We start from the raw sequence: 22,202 nt of genomic DNA, 5'->3' as shown, positions 1-22,202 counted from the left end.
CATATAAAAATAATTTCACAAAATTAATTATTTTCCACATTTGTCGCACTTACTAATAATTGATCCATTATCGCCTTCTTCCTATCCTCGAACACATATTTCCAAGAGCGCCTCTCAACAGTAGGACAATTGTTCCGCACTGCTACACCAATCGAATGCGCAAACTCCACATCTTTTGTGATATCATAGGGCCTGGGAGGCATGCTCTGTAGAAGGTTTCTTTCCTCCATTCAAGCCCGGACCGCTGCTCCCCTACTGTCTTTATTATCTACCATCAAGTCTATAAAAAAATGTGAAGAAAATTGCAAAACAATCTGTGCTTATAAAAAACACATAACACTTTACGCGACGAACGGTTCGTCGCATGTTGATGACTAAGGAAGAAAAAATCGATAATATCGGCGATATTTCACCGATATTATCGTTTTTTTAAAGGTCCGATATTTTTTTAACTTTCCATATAACTTTTGTCAAAATATCGCGATATTATCGATAATATCGATAATATCACGATATTTTTAAAATTATCGATAATATCACAATAAAATATTCAAAAATACTTAATATGTTGAGAAATCTCAACACATACTACACTTGATCAAAGCCCAAAAGCCAACCAAGACATGAAGACAAAATTTCTCAGGATGTGAATGTGCCTTTTATAGGCGTTTTTGGCTTGCTCACTGCCCTCGCTGGGCGATGTGGGACTCAGTCACTCAACCAAGGAAGAAAATCAGAATTTCGGCCGAAAATTTACACCCACTTTAAACGGCCATAACTTTGTCAAAACTCAACGAAATCAAGCAAGACAAAAACGAAAGTTGTAGCCCTCGAAGAGGCGAAGAGAATGGTACCTCACACGACTTCTAAATCATCGTTGTTTGGCCGGAAAATGCCTCGAAAGTCACTGAGATCGCCGGAAACTGGGTAAGATTCAAATGAGTATAACTTTTTTAGAAATTGAGTGAAACAAAAAGGAAAGTTCTACTACTCGACGAGACGAAGAGATTGATACCTTGCACGCCGGCCAACTCGCCGTGGTTTGGCCGTAAATTGCCTCGAAAGTCACTGAGGTCGTCGGAAATTGGGTAATATTCAAATGAGTGTAACTTTTTCAATACGCAACGAAATTGAGTGAAACGAAAAGGAAAGTTGTAGCCCTCGAAGATACGAAGAGAATGGTACCTTACACGACGTCTGACCCATTGTGGTTTGGCCGGAAATTGCCTGGAAAGCCACTGAGGTTATCGGAAACTGGGTAAGATTCAAATGAGTATAACTTTTTCAATACTCAACGAAATTGAGTGAAACAAAAAGGAAAGTTGTACTACTCGACGAGACGAAGAGATTGATACCTTGCACGCTGGCCAAAATTCAATTGACACACTCCTGGCTTCCAAAATTCAATTCTTTTACTTTATATAAACTTGAAAAAACATAATCGGCATCCAAATTAAAGTTTAGTCTTATTCTTATGTGTAAGAAATTTAAAGTGTCAAATTCGGCAGATTATTCTTCATCATTTTATTCACTTCCTTTGTTTTTTTTAATATCCTAAATAAAACCTCCAAATATTGTACTAATTAATTATATATAAATGATTATGGTGTGTTTAAACTTCTTTCATTAATTACTACATATTTTCCACACTCACAATGTTTGCCAGCTCGCTATATAATCAACTTAAATCAGTTAAATCCATCATGCAATGCATTTCCTTCCAATTTTTTGTGATAAACTAATAGATAATTGACTAAATAAACATCCTACAAAGTTTCATTAAAAATTTCCAAGTTTTTCTTACAATTTCCGTGGTTTCCATGTAATTTTTATCGATATCGATATTTTACCGATATTTCCATCGATATTTCCGTGTTTTCGGACTACCGATATTTCCGATATTACCGATATTTTCTTCCTTGATGACTACAACCTTTGTGCGACAAACATTGCATCGCTCAAAAGTATGAAATAAATATGCAATAAATACTCAATATATGACACGACTTCTGTTACACCCATCCCTAATTTAAATTGTATTTTGACTAAGTTTGAGATTATCTTGCTTTTAAAATACTTTTTAATTCTTAATTGATGTGCCCAAGGAGCCCACCTTCTGTTTTTGTGTCCCCCTTTCCTGTCACTCTTCCATCTCTCTCAGCCCTCTTTTTTCTCTCACTCTCCATTTCTCTCGACCTCACTCTTCCATCCTCATCGTCAAACCCACACACACCCACCACCACAACCACCTAGCTACGACACCACCATCACCTCTGGAACTTTCTTCTCTCTTTCCCCAATCTCGGCGAAGCTCCTGGACACCCAGAGAACACCCAAGTCTCCCTCGACAACTCCGGCGACTTTTGAGGTAATTTCCGGCCAAACCACGGAGAGTTGGATGGCGTGCAAGGCATCAATCTCTTCGTCTCGCTGAGTACTACTACTTTCCTTTTTATTTCACCCAATTTCGTTAAGTATTGAAGAAGTTATACTCATTTGAATCTTACCCAGTTTCCGACGACCTCCGAGGCTTTCGTGGCATTTTTCGGTCAAACCACGGCGAGTTAGATGTCGTGTGAGGTTCCATTCTCTTCATCTCTTCGAGGGCTACGATTTCCGTTTTGAATCACTTGATTTCGTTAAGTATTAACAAAGTTATGGTCGTTTAAAGTTTATGTAAATTCCGGCCGAATCCGGCAACCCAGAACACCCAAGGCCTTTGGGCCTTTCCTGCCGAGCCCAACCCAAAACCCATTTCAATTTTATTATTTATTTTATTAATTGTTTTAAGTTAAAGGCCTTTGGGCCAAATTAGCTAAGGCCCTAAGCCTTTTTTTTCTAAAAACCTAAAACCCTTAGGCTTAAGGCCTTTGGTCTGTAGCTGTTGGGGGCCCTAAGCCCAACCCCAACCTTTTTAATTATTTTTGTTTATTAAATTGATTTTAAAACCCCTAAAGGCCTTTAGGCCATTTTCTTTTAGGGCCTTAGGCCCGTGCATCCTAAGCCAACCCTTTAAACCCCATTATCCTAAACCCTTAACCCTAATCTGTCCAAACCTTTTATGGAAATATTTCGTTAGGGAATATTCCATTAGAGGATATTCTATTGACGTTTATGAAATTTAACCGAGACCCTTCTTAAGGTAATTCGACGTTCTGAATCCGTTTCCGATGTCCGTTTTCCAAAATTCAATTGTTATAATAGAGTTTTATTAATTGCACTATTTATGTGCTTAGGGGCAATATTTGTGACGTTTACGTGGTTGCTAGTTTGCATGGCTTTTCGGTGCTAAGTATCTGTCAGTTGACCCCTTCTAAAAATGCATGTTTTGATAGTAGAAATGCATACATAAAAAACATGATTTAATGATTATGTTCTATGAAACGCTTTGAGATAACATGCTTACTGAGGCTATTTTGAATTATTACTATTTTTCCTATAACCCATGTTCTTATAGAATATCCGATGGATGACGATATGATATTTAAAATATGTTTCGAACACCTCTTTATAGTATAGATGATGGATGACTTTATACTATGAAGTTGCTTTTCAATATATATATGTGTTCAATGGTTTTGTACTTACCTAGTGGTCATTTCCGCTACGGGACGTAGGGATAGATTCTGGTCCGTCCCGGGCGACAGTTTGGTGTTGGCATAGGGCCTGAAGTGTGTTTCCTCTAGCTATTTAGCACAGGGACAGGGAGCTGGCATGGGGCCTGAAGTGTATTTTCCTCTGACTATCTGCTCAGAGACGGGGAGCCGACATGGGGCCTGGGGGTTATCGGACAATTCACTAGTGATTATTATACATACAAGATATGATTTGAGACATTGCATGGCATGATAGGTTTTAGAAAACCTATGTTTATCATGATCAAAGTATAAAATATCGATGATATCGGAAATATCGGTAGTCCAAAAACATGGAAATTTCGATAGAAATATCGGGATATTATCGATATCGATAAAAATTGAATAAAAACCACGGAAATTATAAGAAAAACTTGGAAATTTTTATTGAAACTTTAGAGAATCTTTATTTAGTCAATTATATATTAGTTTATCGAAAAAAAATTAGAAGGAAATGCATTACATGATGGATTTAATTGATTTAAGTTGATTATACAGCGAGCTGGCAAACATTGTGAGTATAGAAAATATGTAGTAATTAATGAAAAAAAGATTAAACACACCATAATCATTTATATATAATGATTTACTATAATATTTTACACTTTATATATTGCATGGTAAGATACATGAGTGATTTAGTACCACATAAAGTTTCTATGAGGTTCAAATTTTTCACTATCTTCAATATCTCTATGTGTATAGTAAGTTTATTGTGAAGAGTATTCATCAAATGATAAATCCCCAAAATAGTTTTGCATATAATTGTTAACATGTCACTCATATAAATATAAATATTTTAGCATATTTTCACTAAATCATAAGTGATATATTGTGGTTAAGGTGTTGGAGGAGTAAAATGGGAGGGGTTCAAATCCCCTTTGTATTTTTTTTCCTCCATTTTTCCCTTTTTTTCTTTTTTTTTTTCCTTCATTTACATCGATATTTTAGCGATATTACACCGATATTTTGACAAATGTGAGCGAAATTATTGACATTGATATTTTCTGATATTATCGTCGATATTGTCGATATTTGTACGATATGTACATGGATATGTTCCGAAATATCAGTGATTCGAAAAAAACAAAACATCCTCGATATTTCGTCGATATTATCGATATTTCAGATTATGATCATGATATATATGTGTTTTCATAAAACCTGGGGGTTAGTACTTTGATAACTGTTTTACTATTTATATATCAAATTGGTCCACTCATGTTTGTTTTGCGCCCCCTTCAAGACTTAGAATCAAGGCATACAATCTCGGCATCCAGACACTTCCGCATTGGCATCTTCGAGTCCTCTCGGTGCAGAACCCATCCTTTGTTTCATTAAATTTTATATTATTTCTTTCGGTGTTCTAATTAGTCGTATGCTCTGAACATGTTCCTTAAATGCATATTCTTGATTCTTTTATATTTATAAGTCTTATCTATTCCTTATTCTCAGCATTTGCACTCAACAAATGGCTTTCGTCACCCTTGGGTGTCGGCCAGTACGTGCCTATCCTGGTATTCGGGGAATATCAGGATCAGGGTGTGTCAATTTCAACACCATCGACTGTCGCTTTGCACGATGAAGGCTTGTCTCTCAACGTTCTACGCGACCAAACTTTCGTCGCATAATTAAGCGGTAAATACAATGACTTAAACGCTAACCGACCGTTTTACAATGTTTTTGCTCAACGAAATCTCATCCCGCAAAGGTTTTAGCGACAAAACTTTTGTCGTATAAATCCTTGCATGACTAATTAAAAATATTTACTTTATTCTATCTCGAAAACAGTTTCTCAAAATACTAATGTCAATATTATAGTATCTTGGAAATCTGTTCTCGGGACGAAACAAAATAAATATAGTCCATATAAATTTATTCTTCCAAATTAATAATAATTCAATGTCATTATTTAATAAACCATAAATAGACTAATAAAAAAAACTATTCTAATCACCTGCTAGTCCAGCCACTCTTCTGCTTTGCGTCACGTTCAACATAAAACTTCAACTCCTATAAATGATACTTGAACACAATGTCGATGCACTTCATTAGATTTGAGTCACTTTTGTCAATGTCCCAATCAGGCTAATATGAAAAAATAAATAAATTATACATGTCACTATTATATTTTATCTAAAGAACTAAATTATTATTTAACTAGTTAATAATGTACACGTAGTGTTAACTCATCGATCATGACCATCTTTATCTCCTTGGGGACGTCTTCCAAGACTCCCAATTCACTCCGCATCTGTCACACACCAATACCCTAATGTCACCCCTAAACTTGTTCACCATATCCGACTTCACATATCTTACTAATTCTGCATAAGTGATTCGGTAGCGGCTCTTAGCAGAAAGAAGTGTATCGAACGCATGTCGCAACTCTCTTCTTTTTCTTGTCTACCAACAAAATAAAAACTTATATCAGTCAACTTAAATATTTAATTAATTTACACAACCAACAAAATTTAATATGTATTACCTTTCTCAGAACCTTTGCTCTGAAGTCTCTTTGATGAAGGACCACTAGAGTCTGATATCGCGTACGGAAAAACAAATAATAATTGGAATAATAGTTCGGTGAAAGTAAAGAGTTTTTGGATTGAATTGTGTTGAGACAGAGTGAAATTGTCTATTTAACAAAATTCTGGCTTCTTTGTGCAACGAAACCATCATCGCGCAAAACCATGGAGTAAATACCGCATTCAACACTTTGACTAAACAATTGATAATCTAGTAAATGTTTGAACCTTTGCACGACGAAATATTGGTCGCGCAAAGTGACACACGCCATACCTATTTTTTGCGGCAAAATACAAGCATTTGCGAATTTTTCTGCAAACCTTTGCTTGACAAAACCTTGCGTCGCGCAAGTTATTTATCCCATTAAATTCTTTTCAACAAAGTTGTGTGACGGAATGGTACATTTGTCGCGTTAACCTCTTTTGTGCGACAAGTTTCCTTTCGTTGCATAAAGTTTGGTCACGCAAATAGTTTTTTCTACTAGTTGGAGTATATAAGCATTATTTCTAGCTGCTGCAATCATTTTTCTCAGCCAAAAACCCTAGCCGCACTACCTCAAATCCATAACCATTTTTGCCTTCAAAACCCAAAACATCAAAGCATATAACCTTCTTCCTCATAGACCCGAGCTCAAATCACATCCTCACAACACATCTAAGTCCCTCTCACCGTCCTCGGGTCCAAGTCCAAGTCCATTTTAGGTCACAATTATTGGAAATTTGAATAGTTTGAGTAGAAATTTCTTTGTCCCACATTGGTCATTCTCAAAAGATTTTATCACTTTATAAGGCTTTGTCCTTTATACAAAGTGATTGGAGTAATAGGCCTGGAGAATAAAATTGGGCTCACCTTTGGAGTTGGGCTTTGAGGTGCACTAATTAATATATATATATATAATTAATTTCGAATTTAATTAATTATTTGTTTTTTACCAACAAACTCATCTTTCAGATGAAGTCTGAAGAGTTCAGAAAGAACACAGAGTAAAGCACCCATCTGGAGAAGATGTCTCCCAACAGACACATCTCATTCTCATACCTGTTGCGAACAAGCATCCTTCTATTATATATACATCCATCTGCATGGCATTTAAGACACAGAAAATCTATATTCTTCTTCTACAATCTCAAACATCCTTTCTGAGAGAACCACACAGAAGTTCGCCAGAAGTTAAGTTTTCCGATGCTGGAATTCTAACTTGATCGTTGAATCATGATGAAACAGACGTCCGTAGAACTACAGACACTGAGTAGGGACAAATTTCTGTTTCAAGGACATTGCGGTACGCAAGCCTTGATCTTCAATCTTTCTGGTTTAAATTATTTCGTTGTTCATACTCTGTTCAATATTTATTCTATTTATTATTTATTAGCATATATAAAATTATCACAGATTGTTGACATATATCCAACAACAATATCATTCACAAGGTAGTATTGTGCTCTCTACTTTCATTTACCACCTGCCCAATCAAATGCTTTAAGGTAATTGTACCTATTCCTCATACTTATTGTTTAAGCGTATAACATTTATAACGAGGCGGCTTTAAACAATAGTCTTTGCTCTTATATTAAACTAGTTTAGTTTAACATGTGAAATGGTCATAAAGTATCATCATATGATTGGGTTTAGGGTACATTTCCAACATCATGCACAATTTTGAATGAGAGAAAGAACTGAGGATTCCTCTTTTCGAATCTGACTCTCCACAGGAATTTTAGTTGCTCTTATATTCATCACTACATGAATTGGGTTCAAGGTTTCCTCAACCCCTTCTCATCAATGGATTGCTGACGTATACGAGGTTTTTTTTTTTTTTTACTTTTCAAATTTTACAAAGGGGCATGCCTATATTATATATATCCATAATAGATAAACCTATAGATTTAAACCCAATATCTTTCTATAGATAGTAATGGTTTCAACTCATATGTATGTGTTCTATGACGTGGAATAAAAAAAGAGATAAATGGAATGAATTAGCAATTTGTGGGCAAAGAAAATGGCTCTAGTGATCTTGTGGAATATAAAAAACTTATCAAAATCCTATTTTTTAAGGACGAGTTGAGGGTGTAGGCATAATTACTAGTAAGGAAGTATTAAATTGGGTTTATTGGGACCAACTGCAAGCTTCTAGAATACAATGGGATCCTCGTAAAGTTGATCATTATGAATGTTATGACAAATTTGATTGGGAAGTAACATCTCACAACTTTGGCAGATCACTTAGCCCTATTCATCTTTGGCTCAAGAACGCTTGATCAGTGAGCTATTACGGTGAAGGTTCATGCAATCAAGGCTGAAAAGAAATCTAGATAAAAACTATTGTTTTGGAATAACCTGATTGCGTGATGATATTGATGAATTGGTTTGGAGCAAAAAATTCCAAGTCAGATTCCTTAACGCAGAGGAGGAGCGTCCTGATCACGTGTTGTGGCCTATTTTATTGACAATGAATAAAGGGGTGTGGCAAAGAGAGAGAGTGGAGAAAGTGTAGGGATTACTCTGTGTGTGTTATTCCCCTTACACAATACCTTTATTTATAGCAGTAAAGAGGAAAGGAATTACTTGTCCTCCAAGTAAATAAAATCCTATAAGGAAAGAATAACTAGTAATCAAACCTATTTAGGATTTACACAATCACACTTAAATATAATATCTATAACAACTTTTTATTTATTTATATAATTAGTTTAAAGAGGGTAGATTGCATATTTTATCTTTTGTTTAGTTGTTAGACAAGAGAGTTCTTGAGCGTAATTGAGTGTGATACCAATGTATTGAACTTATGAGTGTGATATATTAACTCAAGAAGATCATATCAAACATACTGAACTCAATATATTGAACTCACACTAGTGTAGAAGTAGTGTTTATAGATATCAAACTCAGGTTGTCTGATTCTTATATACAGATATCACACTCACTCAAACTACGACCTTCCATAGTAGGATGAAAAAAATGAGGGTTGTACCAATATATTGAGGTGATATAGGAATCACACTCCTACCAATGTATTGAACTCATGAGATTAACAATATATTGAACTCATGAGATTAATAATATATTGAACTCATGAGTTCAATAATTAAAACTCATGAGTGTGATACTTATAAATTAGTACGTTCTAAGTATGATTCTCACAGTTATATAATTCACTGTAGTGTAGCACTAGGGTCATAGATATCAAACCTAGACTGCGTGACTCCTATAATAACACTCACTTAAACTATTGTGGAATAACTTAGAAAAGAGAAAATCATCGCTAATTGCAAGCAAGGCCTAAACCCTAAACTTCTCATTGTGCCTACCGTATCTTACACGTCTAGGACTATGCATGCACGCTATATAAGAATCTGTTATGAAGTTAAGAATTCATGTTAAGGCCGTTATAACTGTTAACTCAAACATACTCGTCCAGGGTTTAAACATAATTTCCAAACAAAGCTATTAACTCAAGCAGAGTTCAGCCAGGACTTATATAATCATGCTTAACACCATTATTTAATACGCTGGTTACAAAACAAAAATTCCTTCATTTCACTCTTTGTCCCTTCGCGCTTCTGTTTAGTTCTTTCAAGAAAAACCCACACACACTGTTTTAACTAATGGCGCCTCCCCATTTTATGATGCGGCGGGTAGAATTTATTGGGAGGCAGTGGAACTTGTTCGACATAACCACTTTGATTGTCGTTCTGCTTTTCCATATCCTTTCTCTTCTAGCGCCATTTTATTTCAACTGGGGTGCATTTTGGTTGTCCGTGGCACTATATTTTTTGACAGGTCTAGGAGTAACCCTAGGGTACCATAGGAGCCTTGCGCACCGGAGTTTTAAGCTTCCCAGATGGCTCGAATACTTTTTTGCCTATTGTGGTGTTTTGGCACTTCAGGTCTGCTTAAGAGAAATGCTGATAGAGGAATATATACGAATTTAGAAACCATGTGATATATATCGCAAAACCGCAGTTGATAATTAGATAAAATAATTAGTACCCTTAACTTTGCTGGTGTTTGAGATCTGATTCTCACCAGAATCATTAAATTGATGTGTACTTTATGTAATTGTACTTTTTTTTCATTAAGTTTAGAATTTTTTTGTGAACTGATCTTGTGTTTGGTTTGCAGGGAAATCCAATTGAATGGGTGAGCACACATAGATACCACCACCAGTTTACAGACACAAAGAAAGACCCGCATAGCCCACTTATGGGGTTCTGGTTTAGTCACATTGGTTGGGTCGTCAATAACAGCTTTCGGTTTGAAAGTGTACAAAATTCTCTCTCTCCCCTTCAGTATAAAACTCCCTCTCTCTCTCTCTCTCCCTCTCTCTCTCTCTCTCTCTCTCTCTCTCTCTCTCTCTCTCTCTCTCTGACAAAGTGAGATGGATACCAATTTTGCAGTATGAAAGACGACTCAAGAATGTTGATGATTTAAAAAGGCAGCCGTACTATAGGTTTCTTCATCGTACGTATCTTCTTCACTCGGTTGTTCTTGGAGTTCTACTGTATGTCACGGGAGGACTACCCTTTCTGGTTTGGGGAATGGTAAATTACTTGTACTATTTTCTTTCTCGTCAAAGGAAGCTGGCCCCGCCAAATTTACTTTCACGTATATCACTAGGAAAAAGATTCAAACTGTAACCTAATATATATACCCTTTTTTCTTACATTGAAAACATGACAAGCTCGTCAAGTGATTAAGTGAAGCGGTAGCTCGTCAAAAAGAAACTTATATATAATTACACAACGTCTCGTACGAATGATACAAAGTAGACTAATGTGTACAAATACTTATGCATGTCTTTGTATTATTGACACGGAACGCCACAATGACCATGTACCCATGCTATATATGGAAATCGTGCTCAATAATTAGACGCAATACATGGTCCATAAATATATCATAGTATCTTTGCCATTACATTTTTTATAATTCATGACCCATAAATATTACTAGTCCATCGTCTTATCGTTTTTTAATGTAATCAGCTGGATTTTTACTCACTGCAGGGTGTGAGGACGGTAGTACTTTACCACGTTACTTTCTCAGTAAATTCTATTTGCCACACATGGGGAAGCCAAGTATGGGATACCGGTGATTTGTCTAGAAACAACTTGTATGTGTGTGTGTGTGATGTAGCTATAACGGAATCTCCATATATTATGTACGTTCTTTGCATGGATAAATAGTAAAAGTAATTGTGAATTTGAATTGTTTTAGGTTGGTGGCATTGCCGACCCTTGGAGAAGGCTGGCACAATAACCACCATGCTTTTGACTACTCAGCTCGGCAAGGCCTGGAATGGTGGCAGGTTGATATTACATGGTATGTAATAACAATTCTTCAAGTTGCTGGTTTGGCCACCGACGTGAAAACCCCAACTGAAACTCAAAAGAAAAGGAAAGCTTTACACAAACAAATCATTGAGAGAAACAATTAAGACAAAAGTTGGCAATGGATATCTTCCAAACCACGAATATTACTGCGTTTTTTTTTTTTTTTTTTTGCTCATTTATGTATTTATTATCGTTGTCTTGATTAGGGACGTGGAAAAGGGTTTTGATCTCTCTGTTTGCCCAGCTGGAGAGATCAAATCCACAAATTAACGTTTGCCAAAAATAAAGGAGCTCGTATAATATTCCCATTATATATGGAGAGTTTTAAGCCCATTACATATGTCGTATAATATTCCCATTCGGACCCCGAGTTTTATGTAGTCTCCCATTCTTCATATTTCATCGTCTCCAAAAAAAAAAAAAAAATTAATTTTCATCCTAACTTTTAAGTGATGGTGATACTCACCACTCTATTGATCACCGTTGCATGAATTTAAATTTCGCGATCGTGTAGTGGATAAACACAAATCTCAAAAGTTAAACTCATCCAATAATAATAAGTATGGTGGTGAGCATAACCACCACTTGAAGACGGTGCACCCGAAAAAAATAATCACATCCATTATCATTCGAAGAGATCCTATATATGAGGCATTTGTGAGCATCAGCAGCAAAAGTGTATGCAATTGAAAACCCGACACGTTCTATATAGCAAACAGATGTGCAGATGAAGGTCAATATGACGACTAAATAACGCTTTGGAAATTTCATCGTCCTCATACCTCACCTTTTGTGACCTTTATAAGTACTTTGCATTGCCAATATTGCCTTCCAAACCTTTTTTGTATTTTCTTTAGAAAAATCAACTTTGTCAATGTCTGCTATCTTTGGGTGAGCTGACTTAAACAGCTCACGTTTCTTACAAAAGTGGTTCAGAAGAGGAAAGCGGCAACTTCATGGGCATCACAAATCAATGCTTAGATATGTTGAATAATCTGCGGGAGGAAAAGGTGGTTTAAAAGAGGAAAGCAGCAGCTTCACAACTTGTTTGAACAGCACCAAAACAACATAGCATACAAAAAAAAACCAAAACCATTGTACAAAATCCTCAAACCCTATAAAAAAAACAGAAAGCAGAATCTTAAGAACCTGAAGAAAGACAGATTATATTCCAAAGTGAAACTTTCCTGAAGCTGAAGCAGAATCCCAGTTTGGTCTGAAACCTCCTAAAAGTCTCTAAATTGAAAATCCCGAATAACTTTCTTCCGGGTTCTTTTGTTCTCTCATTTGGGTCTACATTTTGTAGGGGTGATCAAACCCGTTGACCACTAAAAAGAACTAACATTCTACGATTGAACTCAACTGTGCATGTTAAAATGAAACCAGGTCAACTGAAACGCATAAATCAAGAAGATCCAACATTTTTCAAGCATTTCACAGGCCCCCCAACCCAGATGTACAAACTCTCCTACCTATTTCTAAATCTTCAACTACATTGTCAAGTACAACAACAAAATGTACATTCAAAACAAAAATCATACAAAGATCAATTGAAAACAAAAAGTCCCCACTTGATAATTCACAAATAAGACAATAATTGGATCCGTTGATTAGAATAATTAGCAAATTAAAATCCCAAATCCCAATTCAGAAGGGCCTAGGAGGTTGAGAGATCGGAGGTACGGTGGAGTATTGAAATTTGAACAACAATAAGAAGAAAGAGGAGGAGGAGGAGGACTTACCAGTTAGAAAGCAGAACAGAGGACAGGAGCTGGAAACGCAGCGCCTGGATTCGTGCAGCGGCTGAGCACTGCACTGTGGAGATACCGTTGATCCGAGAAATTAGAAATTTGGATGGATTGATTATTTCAGTTGAATATGATAATTTGTCGTCGGACTGACTATTTAGTCGAACGTTTGATGCATAATCAAATTAAATACCGATTTTTATATATATATAAAAAATAACATCGGATGAAATACCTATTTTTATATATATAAAAAAAAATGCCCGTTTACTTTTTATGAGTCCTTTGAAACAGGTCCAATTGGACTAAAAATTTGATCTATTTCAAAAGTTAACATTACACAAAAATTAGATCTGTTTCAAAAGTAGGTTATAAAATTGGATCTATTTCAAATTATCCTTATTTTTTTTAAAGAGTACAATCAAATTAAAGAGTATTGATTAGATTTGTTATCAGTTAAAAAAAATGAAAATTCTTAGTTCATCTTGGACTTGTTTTTTGTTTGCACTTTGCTTGGACAGGTGTTGTTTCAATCATAGAATGGATCGGAAAGTTGGTACTGTTTATATAAATCCAAAGAAACTTGGAACTTTTCACAAACCATGCATGAAGGAAATGATAGCATTTCTCAACTGCCTGGCTGCTATCCAGCTCTGTGATGATAAGTGTGTAAGACATATTCTTAAATCACAACAACAAGATATTAGGATCACGAATAAATCAAATCAATATGAAATAGAGATTGACTAATTATATTGAACTTATCTGTAGAATTCGGAATACATGACTATGAAGATGAAGCCATTGATGAACTCTAGGTTGTCTTCTCCTTCCAATACTCCAAAATATCCCTCTACTATATGAATAGGTTTTAGTATTATGAGGAATTCAACGTATGGAAGCAGGGACTTAACCTAGTATTTATTTATCATTAGGTTTCCTTATTAGCCGGCCTATTAACAGCTAACAAGGTCAACCCTATTACCTTGATCGAGTCCTATCATGATGCAATATCTTTGTATTTGAACCTCTAGATGATTCTCCTAGATTAGCTGCAATAATTTAAGACTCCACAATTGTTACTGAACTATGACTCTTAATTTACTCGAATTGCACATCACTGAATAATCAAGTAATTTGTTCCTCAAGTAAACCAATTGTCACACATTGCCATTCACAGAACTTCACAAAGTGTGTCAAGCAGAAGGAACTTTTGGGTACGTGTATGGATCAGGTGGATTTTCCGTTGTTCTCCTTTGGATTATGCATCTTAATTTTGTTTTCGGATTTCGCATCTGTTTTTTTTTTTCATTACTTGAAGTCGATCCTAACCCGCCCTACTCTTTCGCTACAGAGCAACAAAAACAGAAAGTCAATGGGGAAGCATCAATTACCACTTGCAAAGGCTGAGTAGGGGAAGGAAGTAGTTTGGTTTTGTGCGGAACGTCGTTTAATTTGATGTATGATTATTTGTAGTCATTAGTGACAGAGGCTTAGCATGGAGATTGTTTATATTGTAACACCCGAGAACTTCCGCGGATAATTTCCCTGTTTGCAGCTTAGTTTGATATAAGGAAACTTTCCATTCATTTGTAAACCCAAGTCTTTGCCTTGGTAGAACAAAGGCTTAATTTCTCTTTATTTTTCAGTAAATGTTCCTACCAACAGCCGATCCATGAGTGTGTCTGGAATACATAACGTTGTGATTTGTGCTAGTTCTAATATTTTATTCATATATATAAATGAGATGATTGAATGACTACGTAGATTCGATCAAGTTTTGTGAGTGAATTTATTTTATATGAGCAAAAGATCTATAAAATATTTTATAACTGAGATCGATTGTCATATTACTGTTACTCATACGAGCTTCATAGATTATCCGGTTTTTGCTTTGCCTGGTAAACCATTTTCACGGTGTAGATGGCGATTTTGCAGTTTGACAGGTGTTGATAGGTACGAGGCGTCTTGAGTAGCAGTGTTGGGGAATTAAGCGCTTAGTGATTGGATTAACCATGTATCTTATTGTTTTATTTTGTGAATAGTTCCATTTTGGGAGCCTACAGGCGTTGTGCCTCTAGATGAGGTTTTGTACATAGTTTGCAAACTCTTTTGCATTGTATGTAAGTGGAAGAGATCCCACCAATATGTTTATTTGTATAAGTTGTTCGATATGTACTAATGTGACACTTTTAATACGCCCGATTTCATATATGCTTCGTAATTAGGACATGACAGTCTTAAACACCCTTCTTTCATCCTTATTCTAAATTCTATTTAATTCAATTTAGGGAGTTTTAACGAAAAGCCTATGGTACTGTTCACTTTAACGAAAAACCACATTTTAACACTAAAAAGTCAAACCTGGTACTATTCACTCTACCTTTTATTTTGTCCTTATTATTAAAACTCAAAATTTTCAAATCATTTTCATTAGTTTTCCTTTCAATTTATCGGTGCACGCCTAAGATTCTCATTTTCAGAAAGAAAATTAATCGTTAAAATCTTAATCACGGTTAAAACAGTGAAATATCCCGAGTTCCCGTAAAAAAGTGCCGCAGCCGGTAGTTTTCAAACCCAAAAAGAAAGAATGACAGAAAAGAAAGACTCATAAGAGTCCAAATTTCTAATTTATCGCATCAGCAGTATCAGCAGTGCTTCAGCCCCTCCACGGATCCAGGCGCCGCGTTTCCATCCTCCTCTCCTCTGCTATGCTCTCTAACTGGTAGCTCCTTCTCCGCCTCCTCCTCTTCTTCTTATGGTTGTTCAAATTTAAATACGCCACCGTACCTCCGATCTCTCAACCTCCTAGGACCCTACTTCTCTTCTTCTTGCCATTTAGTTTCAGTTTTATCGTCTGAATTTGGATTTGGGGATTTCGGAATTAGGGATTTTAATCTGCTAAATTGTTCTGATTAACGGATTCAATTATTGTCTTATTTGTGAATTATCAATTGGGGACCTTTTGTTTTCAATTGATCTTTGTATGATTTTTGTTTTGAATGTACATTGTGTTGTTGTACTTGATAATGTAGTTGAAGATTTAGAAATACATAGGAGAGTTTGTACATCTGGGTTGGGGTCCTGTGAAATGCTTGAAAAAAGTTGGATCTTCACGAATTTTGCTTTTCAGTTGACCTGGTTTCATTTTAGTTCAATCATAGAATGTTCGTTCTTTTTAGTGGCCAACGGGTTTGATCACCCCTACAAAATGTAGATCCAAATGAGAGAACAAAAGAACCCGGAAGTAAGTTCTTTGGATTTTCAATTTAGAGACTTTTAGGAAGTTTCAGACCAAACTGGGATTTTGCTTCAACTTCACCTTCAGGAAAGTTTCACTTTGGAATATAATCTGTCCTTCTTCAGGTTCTTAAGATTCTGCATTTCTGTTTTTTTATAGGGTTTGAGGATTTTGATTTTGGAACCTAAAGTTGGTTTTGTTGACCTTTTTCTTGCTTTCGTGTATGTATCTAACTCTGTATTGTTTCACTCTTAATAGTTATATTTTAGATAAGTTTTTAGTGTCTGCAACTAAATTGTATTGGGTACAGAATTGCTTCAACTGCAAGGCAGTTTAGGCCTTCAGTTTTCACTCTTGATTGCTCAAAATATATTATTTGTGGGAATTCACGTTTCAGAGTAGAATTGGCTAGTAGATAAGGAAACAAAGAGTGTTAACCAAATAAAGAAAAAACAAAGAGTCCAATCAGTTATTAAACGTAGCAATACAATTGATTAGAGTTGGGAATTAACATAGAATAAATGATGGCAATACATAAGTAAACCAAAGCAATAAAGTATGTTGCCATGCCTATGGCACAAAAGTAAAAAAAAAAGGTCGTACCAGTGCACAAGGCTCCCGCTTTACGCAGGGTCTGGGAGAGGTGAATGTCGGCTAGCCTTACCCCCATTTATGGAGAGGCTGCTCCCAAGTCTCGAACCCGAGACCTACCGCTCATGGGCGAAGGCACAAAAGTAAACACAAAAAAATAAAAAATGCTAACAATACATAATTGGGGTGATGATGCATGAAACAAAGAGAGGGGGTGACAGAGTGGGACCGAAATAGAGGGAACAAAGAGTGACTGAGAGTCTTTAACAAATTCACACTGATCTTCAGTGCTGAAAAATGCAAGTTAAGAAGAAATTCTTTGCTGTTCAAATTTTGGGGTGTTGATCTTTGTGTGGAAGGTCTCTAATTTGTACATGGTGGTGGTCTGAAATGGTCACCCACAAACTGATGGAAGAATTGATTCGCAACTCAATGATTCACTTGTCTACAAATGGGCTAGAAAGGGTCTGAAAAGAGATGAAAGAATTGCAAATGGTGAGTCAGTTCTTTTGTTTCCTGTCTGCTCAATGATTGTCTTGGATTCCTTATGATCAGTTGAGGGAAATTTTCTGGATAAGTGCAATTAGGGCATACTTTTGGTTACTTGGGTCACAATGAGATTAATTAAGATTTAGGGTTTGCCAATTCGGGATAAATTTTGCCAAAACCCTGATATGGGGGAAAGATAAACACTTCAACCCCCTATCTATGTCAAGAATGTGAAGCCAAGATGTTTCATGGATAGCCCTGCCTAGGCGAAAGCCTTGAGGCGTGAGGTGAAGCCTCATGGGACCTAAAATTATTAATTATATATATAATATATAATATATCGATAATAGAGTCGAAATCAAACATTATAGAAGAATAATCAACAATCAAATAAAAAAAATTCTCCATTGTAGGTGAGAAACCATAACCCTGAAAAAAGGCCTCAGCTGACATCTCAGGTGCGCCTCAACCATGCCTAGGCGAGTTTAAACCTACTCCCGTTGGGCATAGGCGTTTTCCTCACCGCCCCACCTCGAAGGCCGCCTAGGTGCTCCTCAAGGCTCGTGTTTTAAAACACTGGTCAAGACCCTAAAATTACATGCATCCTTCCATGGATATATGTATTGCCAATTTTTCCTAGATTTGCCTCCTTTGCTGTACATGAATACTGTGCCAAGGCTGTTGATTCATCGATGTGTTTTTCTATTTAAAACGTGGTCACCCAAACAATATGGAATCCGAGGGGTGTGAGTCCGTGTATACATTATAGAACTAATAGAAGTGATAATGCCATAAAAAATGAAGAGGGCTCTGTCTAAATTTTGACTGACAAAGCACTTTCTTGGATCTTGGAAGCCCCTGTACAATGGTTTTGGTTTTTTTGGTATGCTATGTTGTTTTGTTGCTGTTCAAACAAGTTGTGAAGCTGCTTCTTTCCTCTTCTAAACCACTTTTTCCTCCTGCAGATTATTCAACATATCTAAGCATTGATTTGTGATACTTGTGAAGTTGCTGCTTTCCTCTTCTGAACCACTTTTGTAAGAAACGTGAGCTGTTAAAAGTCAGCTCACCCAAAGATAGCAGACATAATAGCTACAGTTGATAACATTGACAAAGTTGATTTTTCTAAAGAAAATACGAAAATATTTGGAAGGAAATATTGGCAATGCTAAGTTCTTATAAGGGTCACAAAAGGTGAGGTATGAGGACGATGAAATTTCCAAAGCGTTATTTAGTCGTCATATTGACCTTCATCTGCACATCTGTTTGCTATATAGAACGTGTCGGGTTTTCAATTGCATACACTTTTGCTGCTGATGCTGCTGGGGTAAATCAAGCAAGTAAAGGCACAATTCTTTCTACATTCTATTATGGTTATGCTTGTTCACAGGTGCCTGGAGGCTGGGCAGCCCAGAAAATTGGGGGAAGGAAGGTTCTTCTCCTTTCATTTGTATTATGGTCAGCTACTTGTGCATTGGTCCCTTTGGACCCCAATCGAGTCTTTGTCATGGTAATTGCTCGGCTGCTTGTTGGTGTCGCACAAGGTTTTATATTCCCCTCAATCCACACAGTTCTAGCACAGTGGGTTCCACCGCATGAAAGATCCAGATCTGTTTCTCTTACGACTTCTGGTATGTACCTAGGTGCCGCTGCAGGAATGCTTTTTCTTCCGAGCCTTGTAAAGTATAGAGGCCCGCAGGATGTCTTTCTTGCTGAGGCAGCACTAGGTGCCATGTGGTCTTTGCTTTGGTTCAAGTATGCCAGCGACCCACCTCGCTCAGAACATCCAAAAGCCACAGCTGCTGGTTTTGGGGAGTCAATGTTGCCAATCAATGGAAGTCATAAATTGAAAATAGAGAATGGAGGAAGTTCCATCAGATCTGCGAAAATCCCATGGAAGAGAATTTTACTCAGTTTGCCAGTTTGGGCAATTGTGGTTAATAATTTCACATTTCACTACGCTTTGTATGTGTTAATGAACTGGCTGCCGACATACTTTGAATTGGGCCTCCAGCTTAGCCTTCAGGAAATGGGTTCTTCTAAGATGTTGCCGTATCTCAACATGTTTATTTTCTCAAACATAGGTGGGGTGGTTGCTGATCACTTGGTCACAAAGAGAATCTTGTCTGTTACTAGAACGCGGAAGCTCTTGAACACCATAGGGTTCATAGTTGCTTCTCTTGCACTGATGGCAATTCCCATCTTCAGAACGTCTAGTGGAGCTGTCCTCTGCTCTTCTGTTGCTCTGGGTTTCTTGGCACTTGGGAGAGCTGGTTTTGCAGTGAACCACATGGATATTGCCCCAAGATATGCAGGCATTGTGATGGGAGTTTCCAACACTGCTGGTACGTTAGCTGGCATTATTGGAGTTGATCTGACCGGCAAACTTCTTGAAGCCGCAAGAAGTGTTGATTCGAGTCTTTCGAGTCCAGAGAGCTGGAGATTGGTGTTCTTTATCCCGGGTTTGCTCTGCATTTTCAGTTCTCTAGTATTTTTACTGTTCTCGACGGGGGAGAGAATTTTTGACTGAGGTAGGTTTTTTCCATGCAAACCTCTTGCTCGTAGCTCGTCAATAGATGTGCGTGCGGATTCTTAATATATAACTGTTCCTAGTGCGGTGATGATTCCTGACAATGTACTGTAGCATATGAATGCTGCCTTGGGACAGCATATGAACTTGACAAAAAGATTGGTAGCAAAGCAATAGTAGCAGCTCATAAATTATTACATTCTTGTTTTTAATGTATTTGCTGAATTTGATTCTTATCTTTATAACATCACCACGTTTCATTTGGTTAATGGAAATGTTGTTTCTATGTGGAATATCCACGTTTCATTTTGGTGATGTTATTGGCGCTCCAAATATGTTATCATGCAATCCTTTTGTATAAATATGTCATCATGCAATCCTTCCGTACAAATTTTTTCTTTTTTTAGTGTAGGATGACTTTTTTTTTGTAAGTGTCAATGACCGAGTAACCCTCCGTGCATGTGACTCACTTCCTTTCGGTGCATGTTGATCAACCATCATTAATTTTTCTTTCTGTCTTTCCTTGAAAATATGAAGACGTATTATGATAAAATAGAAAAGTTGTTTAGTTAGGTCAAAAGTCAATTAACCTAGATTGAGAAGCAAAATCGCATGGATTAAACCTAACAATCGTCTATATAATTGGTCTTATATCTATTTATCTTAATTATTGATTTACCCTTTCATGTCATCATATTAAACCATATTTTCACGAAATAGACATACTTTGACCAAATTAGAGCGAATATCAAGTTCCAATCGTAAAATATGAACAATGCTTGGCTCATCAAGGACGATGAAAGACTCCTCCACAAAACACTCTGTTGTTGATTTACAAACTGCAGATTTATGATTAAAACCGTTCATGTTATAAATCATTTTGTAAATCAAGATTATTTTAATCAAATAACTGGTAAAATAAATTAGCGGTCTGTAACGCTTTTACCCACTTTGATGATTGAACCATCTCATGTTCTATTAATTTTTTTCAGAAATGATTTTACGTAATGATTTATAAATATGAGCAGTTTCGATCATAAACAAAACATTTTGTACGTCAGTCACAAAGTGTTTCGAGAAAGAGCTCCCACTTATCTTTAATAAAACTAGCAGAGAACACACACTTTGTGTGTGTGAACAATTTCTCTTAATAAGTGCATATTAATATTACATAATTACTTGTTTGTCCTCCTTATATAAATATTGTGTGTCAAAAGTGAGGGTAAAATTGGAAAAATAAGTATAAAAAAGAGGGTAAAATAGGAAAAATAGGGATATGATTGTCATTTTGTCAAAAGGTACAAAATTACTATTTTGCCCTCATTTTGTCAATAGTGTGTATCAAAGTGAGGGCAAAATAAGAAAAAAAAAAGTTAACAAGGAGGGTTTTCTTAATAATAGTACTAGCATATGGGCACACACAAAGTGTGTGAGAAAATTTTTTATTTTTTGTTTTTGAAATAGAAGGGGGAAATTTGGAAAAATAACCAAATTTTAGACCTCATATAGAATTATAGCTACTATTATAATTTTATGATAATTAGAACCAAAATTTGATGTAAAAGTACTAATATACCCTTAATATTAGGGTTTCTCACAACAATCAAAACAAACCTTTAAACTATCTTAAAATGAGAAATTAATCTTCATCACTTTTTTGTTTTCACTATTCACTTTGCATATGCAATTTCGTATTCTTTCTTCATCCATTGGAAAAATATATCAGAATGTATGCAATTTAGTTAGTGAAACACTAAATCCAAGTATCTAATTAAAAAATAATAATTAGCCATAGAATTAGTACCTTCTTAAGAACATTCTCATAACTTGCCATACTAATTAAAGAGAAAGCTAATTCAGTGGCCTTAATCTGCAGTAATCCTCAACATTTTAAGGTAGTTTAAGGGTTGTGTTATGGTTGTTGTGAGAAACCCTAGTATTAAGGGTATATTAATACTTTTACATCAAGTTTTGGTTATAATTATCATAAAATAAAAATAGTGGTTATAATTCTATATGAGATCTAAAATTTGGTTATTTTTCCAAATTTTCCAATAGAGGGAGAGAGGAAGAGAGTGATAGAGAATGTAGGAGTAGGAATTT

General features: G+C 36.1%; 2 protein-coding genes and 1 long non-coding RNA gene across 4 annotated transcripts; 2 read left to right on the top strand and 1 right to left on the bottom strand.

The window, feature by feature from the left end:
- Window positions 1–9,694: 9,694 nt before the first annotated feature.
- On the top strand, window positions 9,695–11,661 carry LOC126609627 (palmitoyl-monogalactosyldiacylglycerol delta-7 desaturase, chloroplastic-like). Its single transcript, XM_050277482.1, has 5 exons — window positions 9,695–10,054; window positions 10,290–10,430; window positions 10,565–10,708; window positions 11,174–11,280; window positions 11,385–11,661. Exons 1-5 carry the CDS (start codon window positions 9,773–9,775, stop codon window positions 11,602–11,604), a joined length of 894 nt encoding a protein of 297 aa, XP_050133439.1. The 5' UTR covers window positions 9,695–9,772; the 3' UTR covers window positions 11,605–11,661.
- A 442-nt stretch (window positions 11,662–12,103) lies between these two features.
- LOC126609710 (uncharacterized) lies at window positions 12,104–13,355 on the bottom strand. The gene is made up of 2 exons (XR_007618239.1): window positions 13,243–13,355; window positions 12,104–12,495 (listed from the first exon to the last, which is right to left on the bottom strand). It is a non-coding gene; the product is annotated as an uncharacterized LOC126609710 (long non-coding RNA).
- A 2,459-nt stretch (window positions 13,356–15,814) lies between these two features.
- LOC126609584 (probable anion transporter 5) lies at window positions 15,815–20,405 on the top strand. Of its 2 annotated transcripts, none has more exons than XM_050277434.1 (2): window positions 15,815–15,973; window positions 18,535–20,405. In XM_050277434.1, exon 2 carries the CDS (start codon window positions 18,771–18,773, stop codon window positions 20,097–20,099), a length of 1,329 nt encoding a protein of 442 aa, XP_050133391.1. In that variant the 5' UTR covers window positions 15,815–15,973; window positions 18,535–18,770; the 3' UTR covers window positions 20,100–20,405. The 2 variants fall into 2 exon arrangements, with proteins under 2 accessions (XP_050133391.1, XP_050133400.1); XM_050277443.1 differs by lacking the exon at window positions 15,815–15,973 and adding an exon at window positions 15,992–17,575.
- The last annotated feature ends 1,797 nt before the right edge of the window (window positions 20,406–22,202 follow it).

This window comes from Malus sylvestris, chromosome 2, assembly GCF_916048215.2.
Source record: "Malus sylvestris chromosome 2, drMalSylv7.2, whole genome shotgun sequence".
Lineage (NCBI taxonomy): Eukaryota > Viridiplantae > Streptophyta > Magnoliopsida > Rosales > Rosaceae > Malus > Malus sylvestris.
Note: the sequence above shows the minus strand (reverse complement) of the source record. Positions and strands in the feature narration are given on the sequence as shown.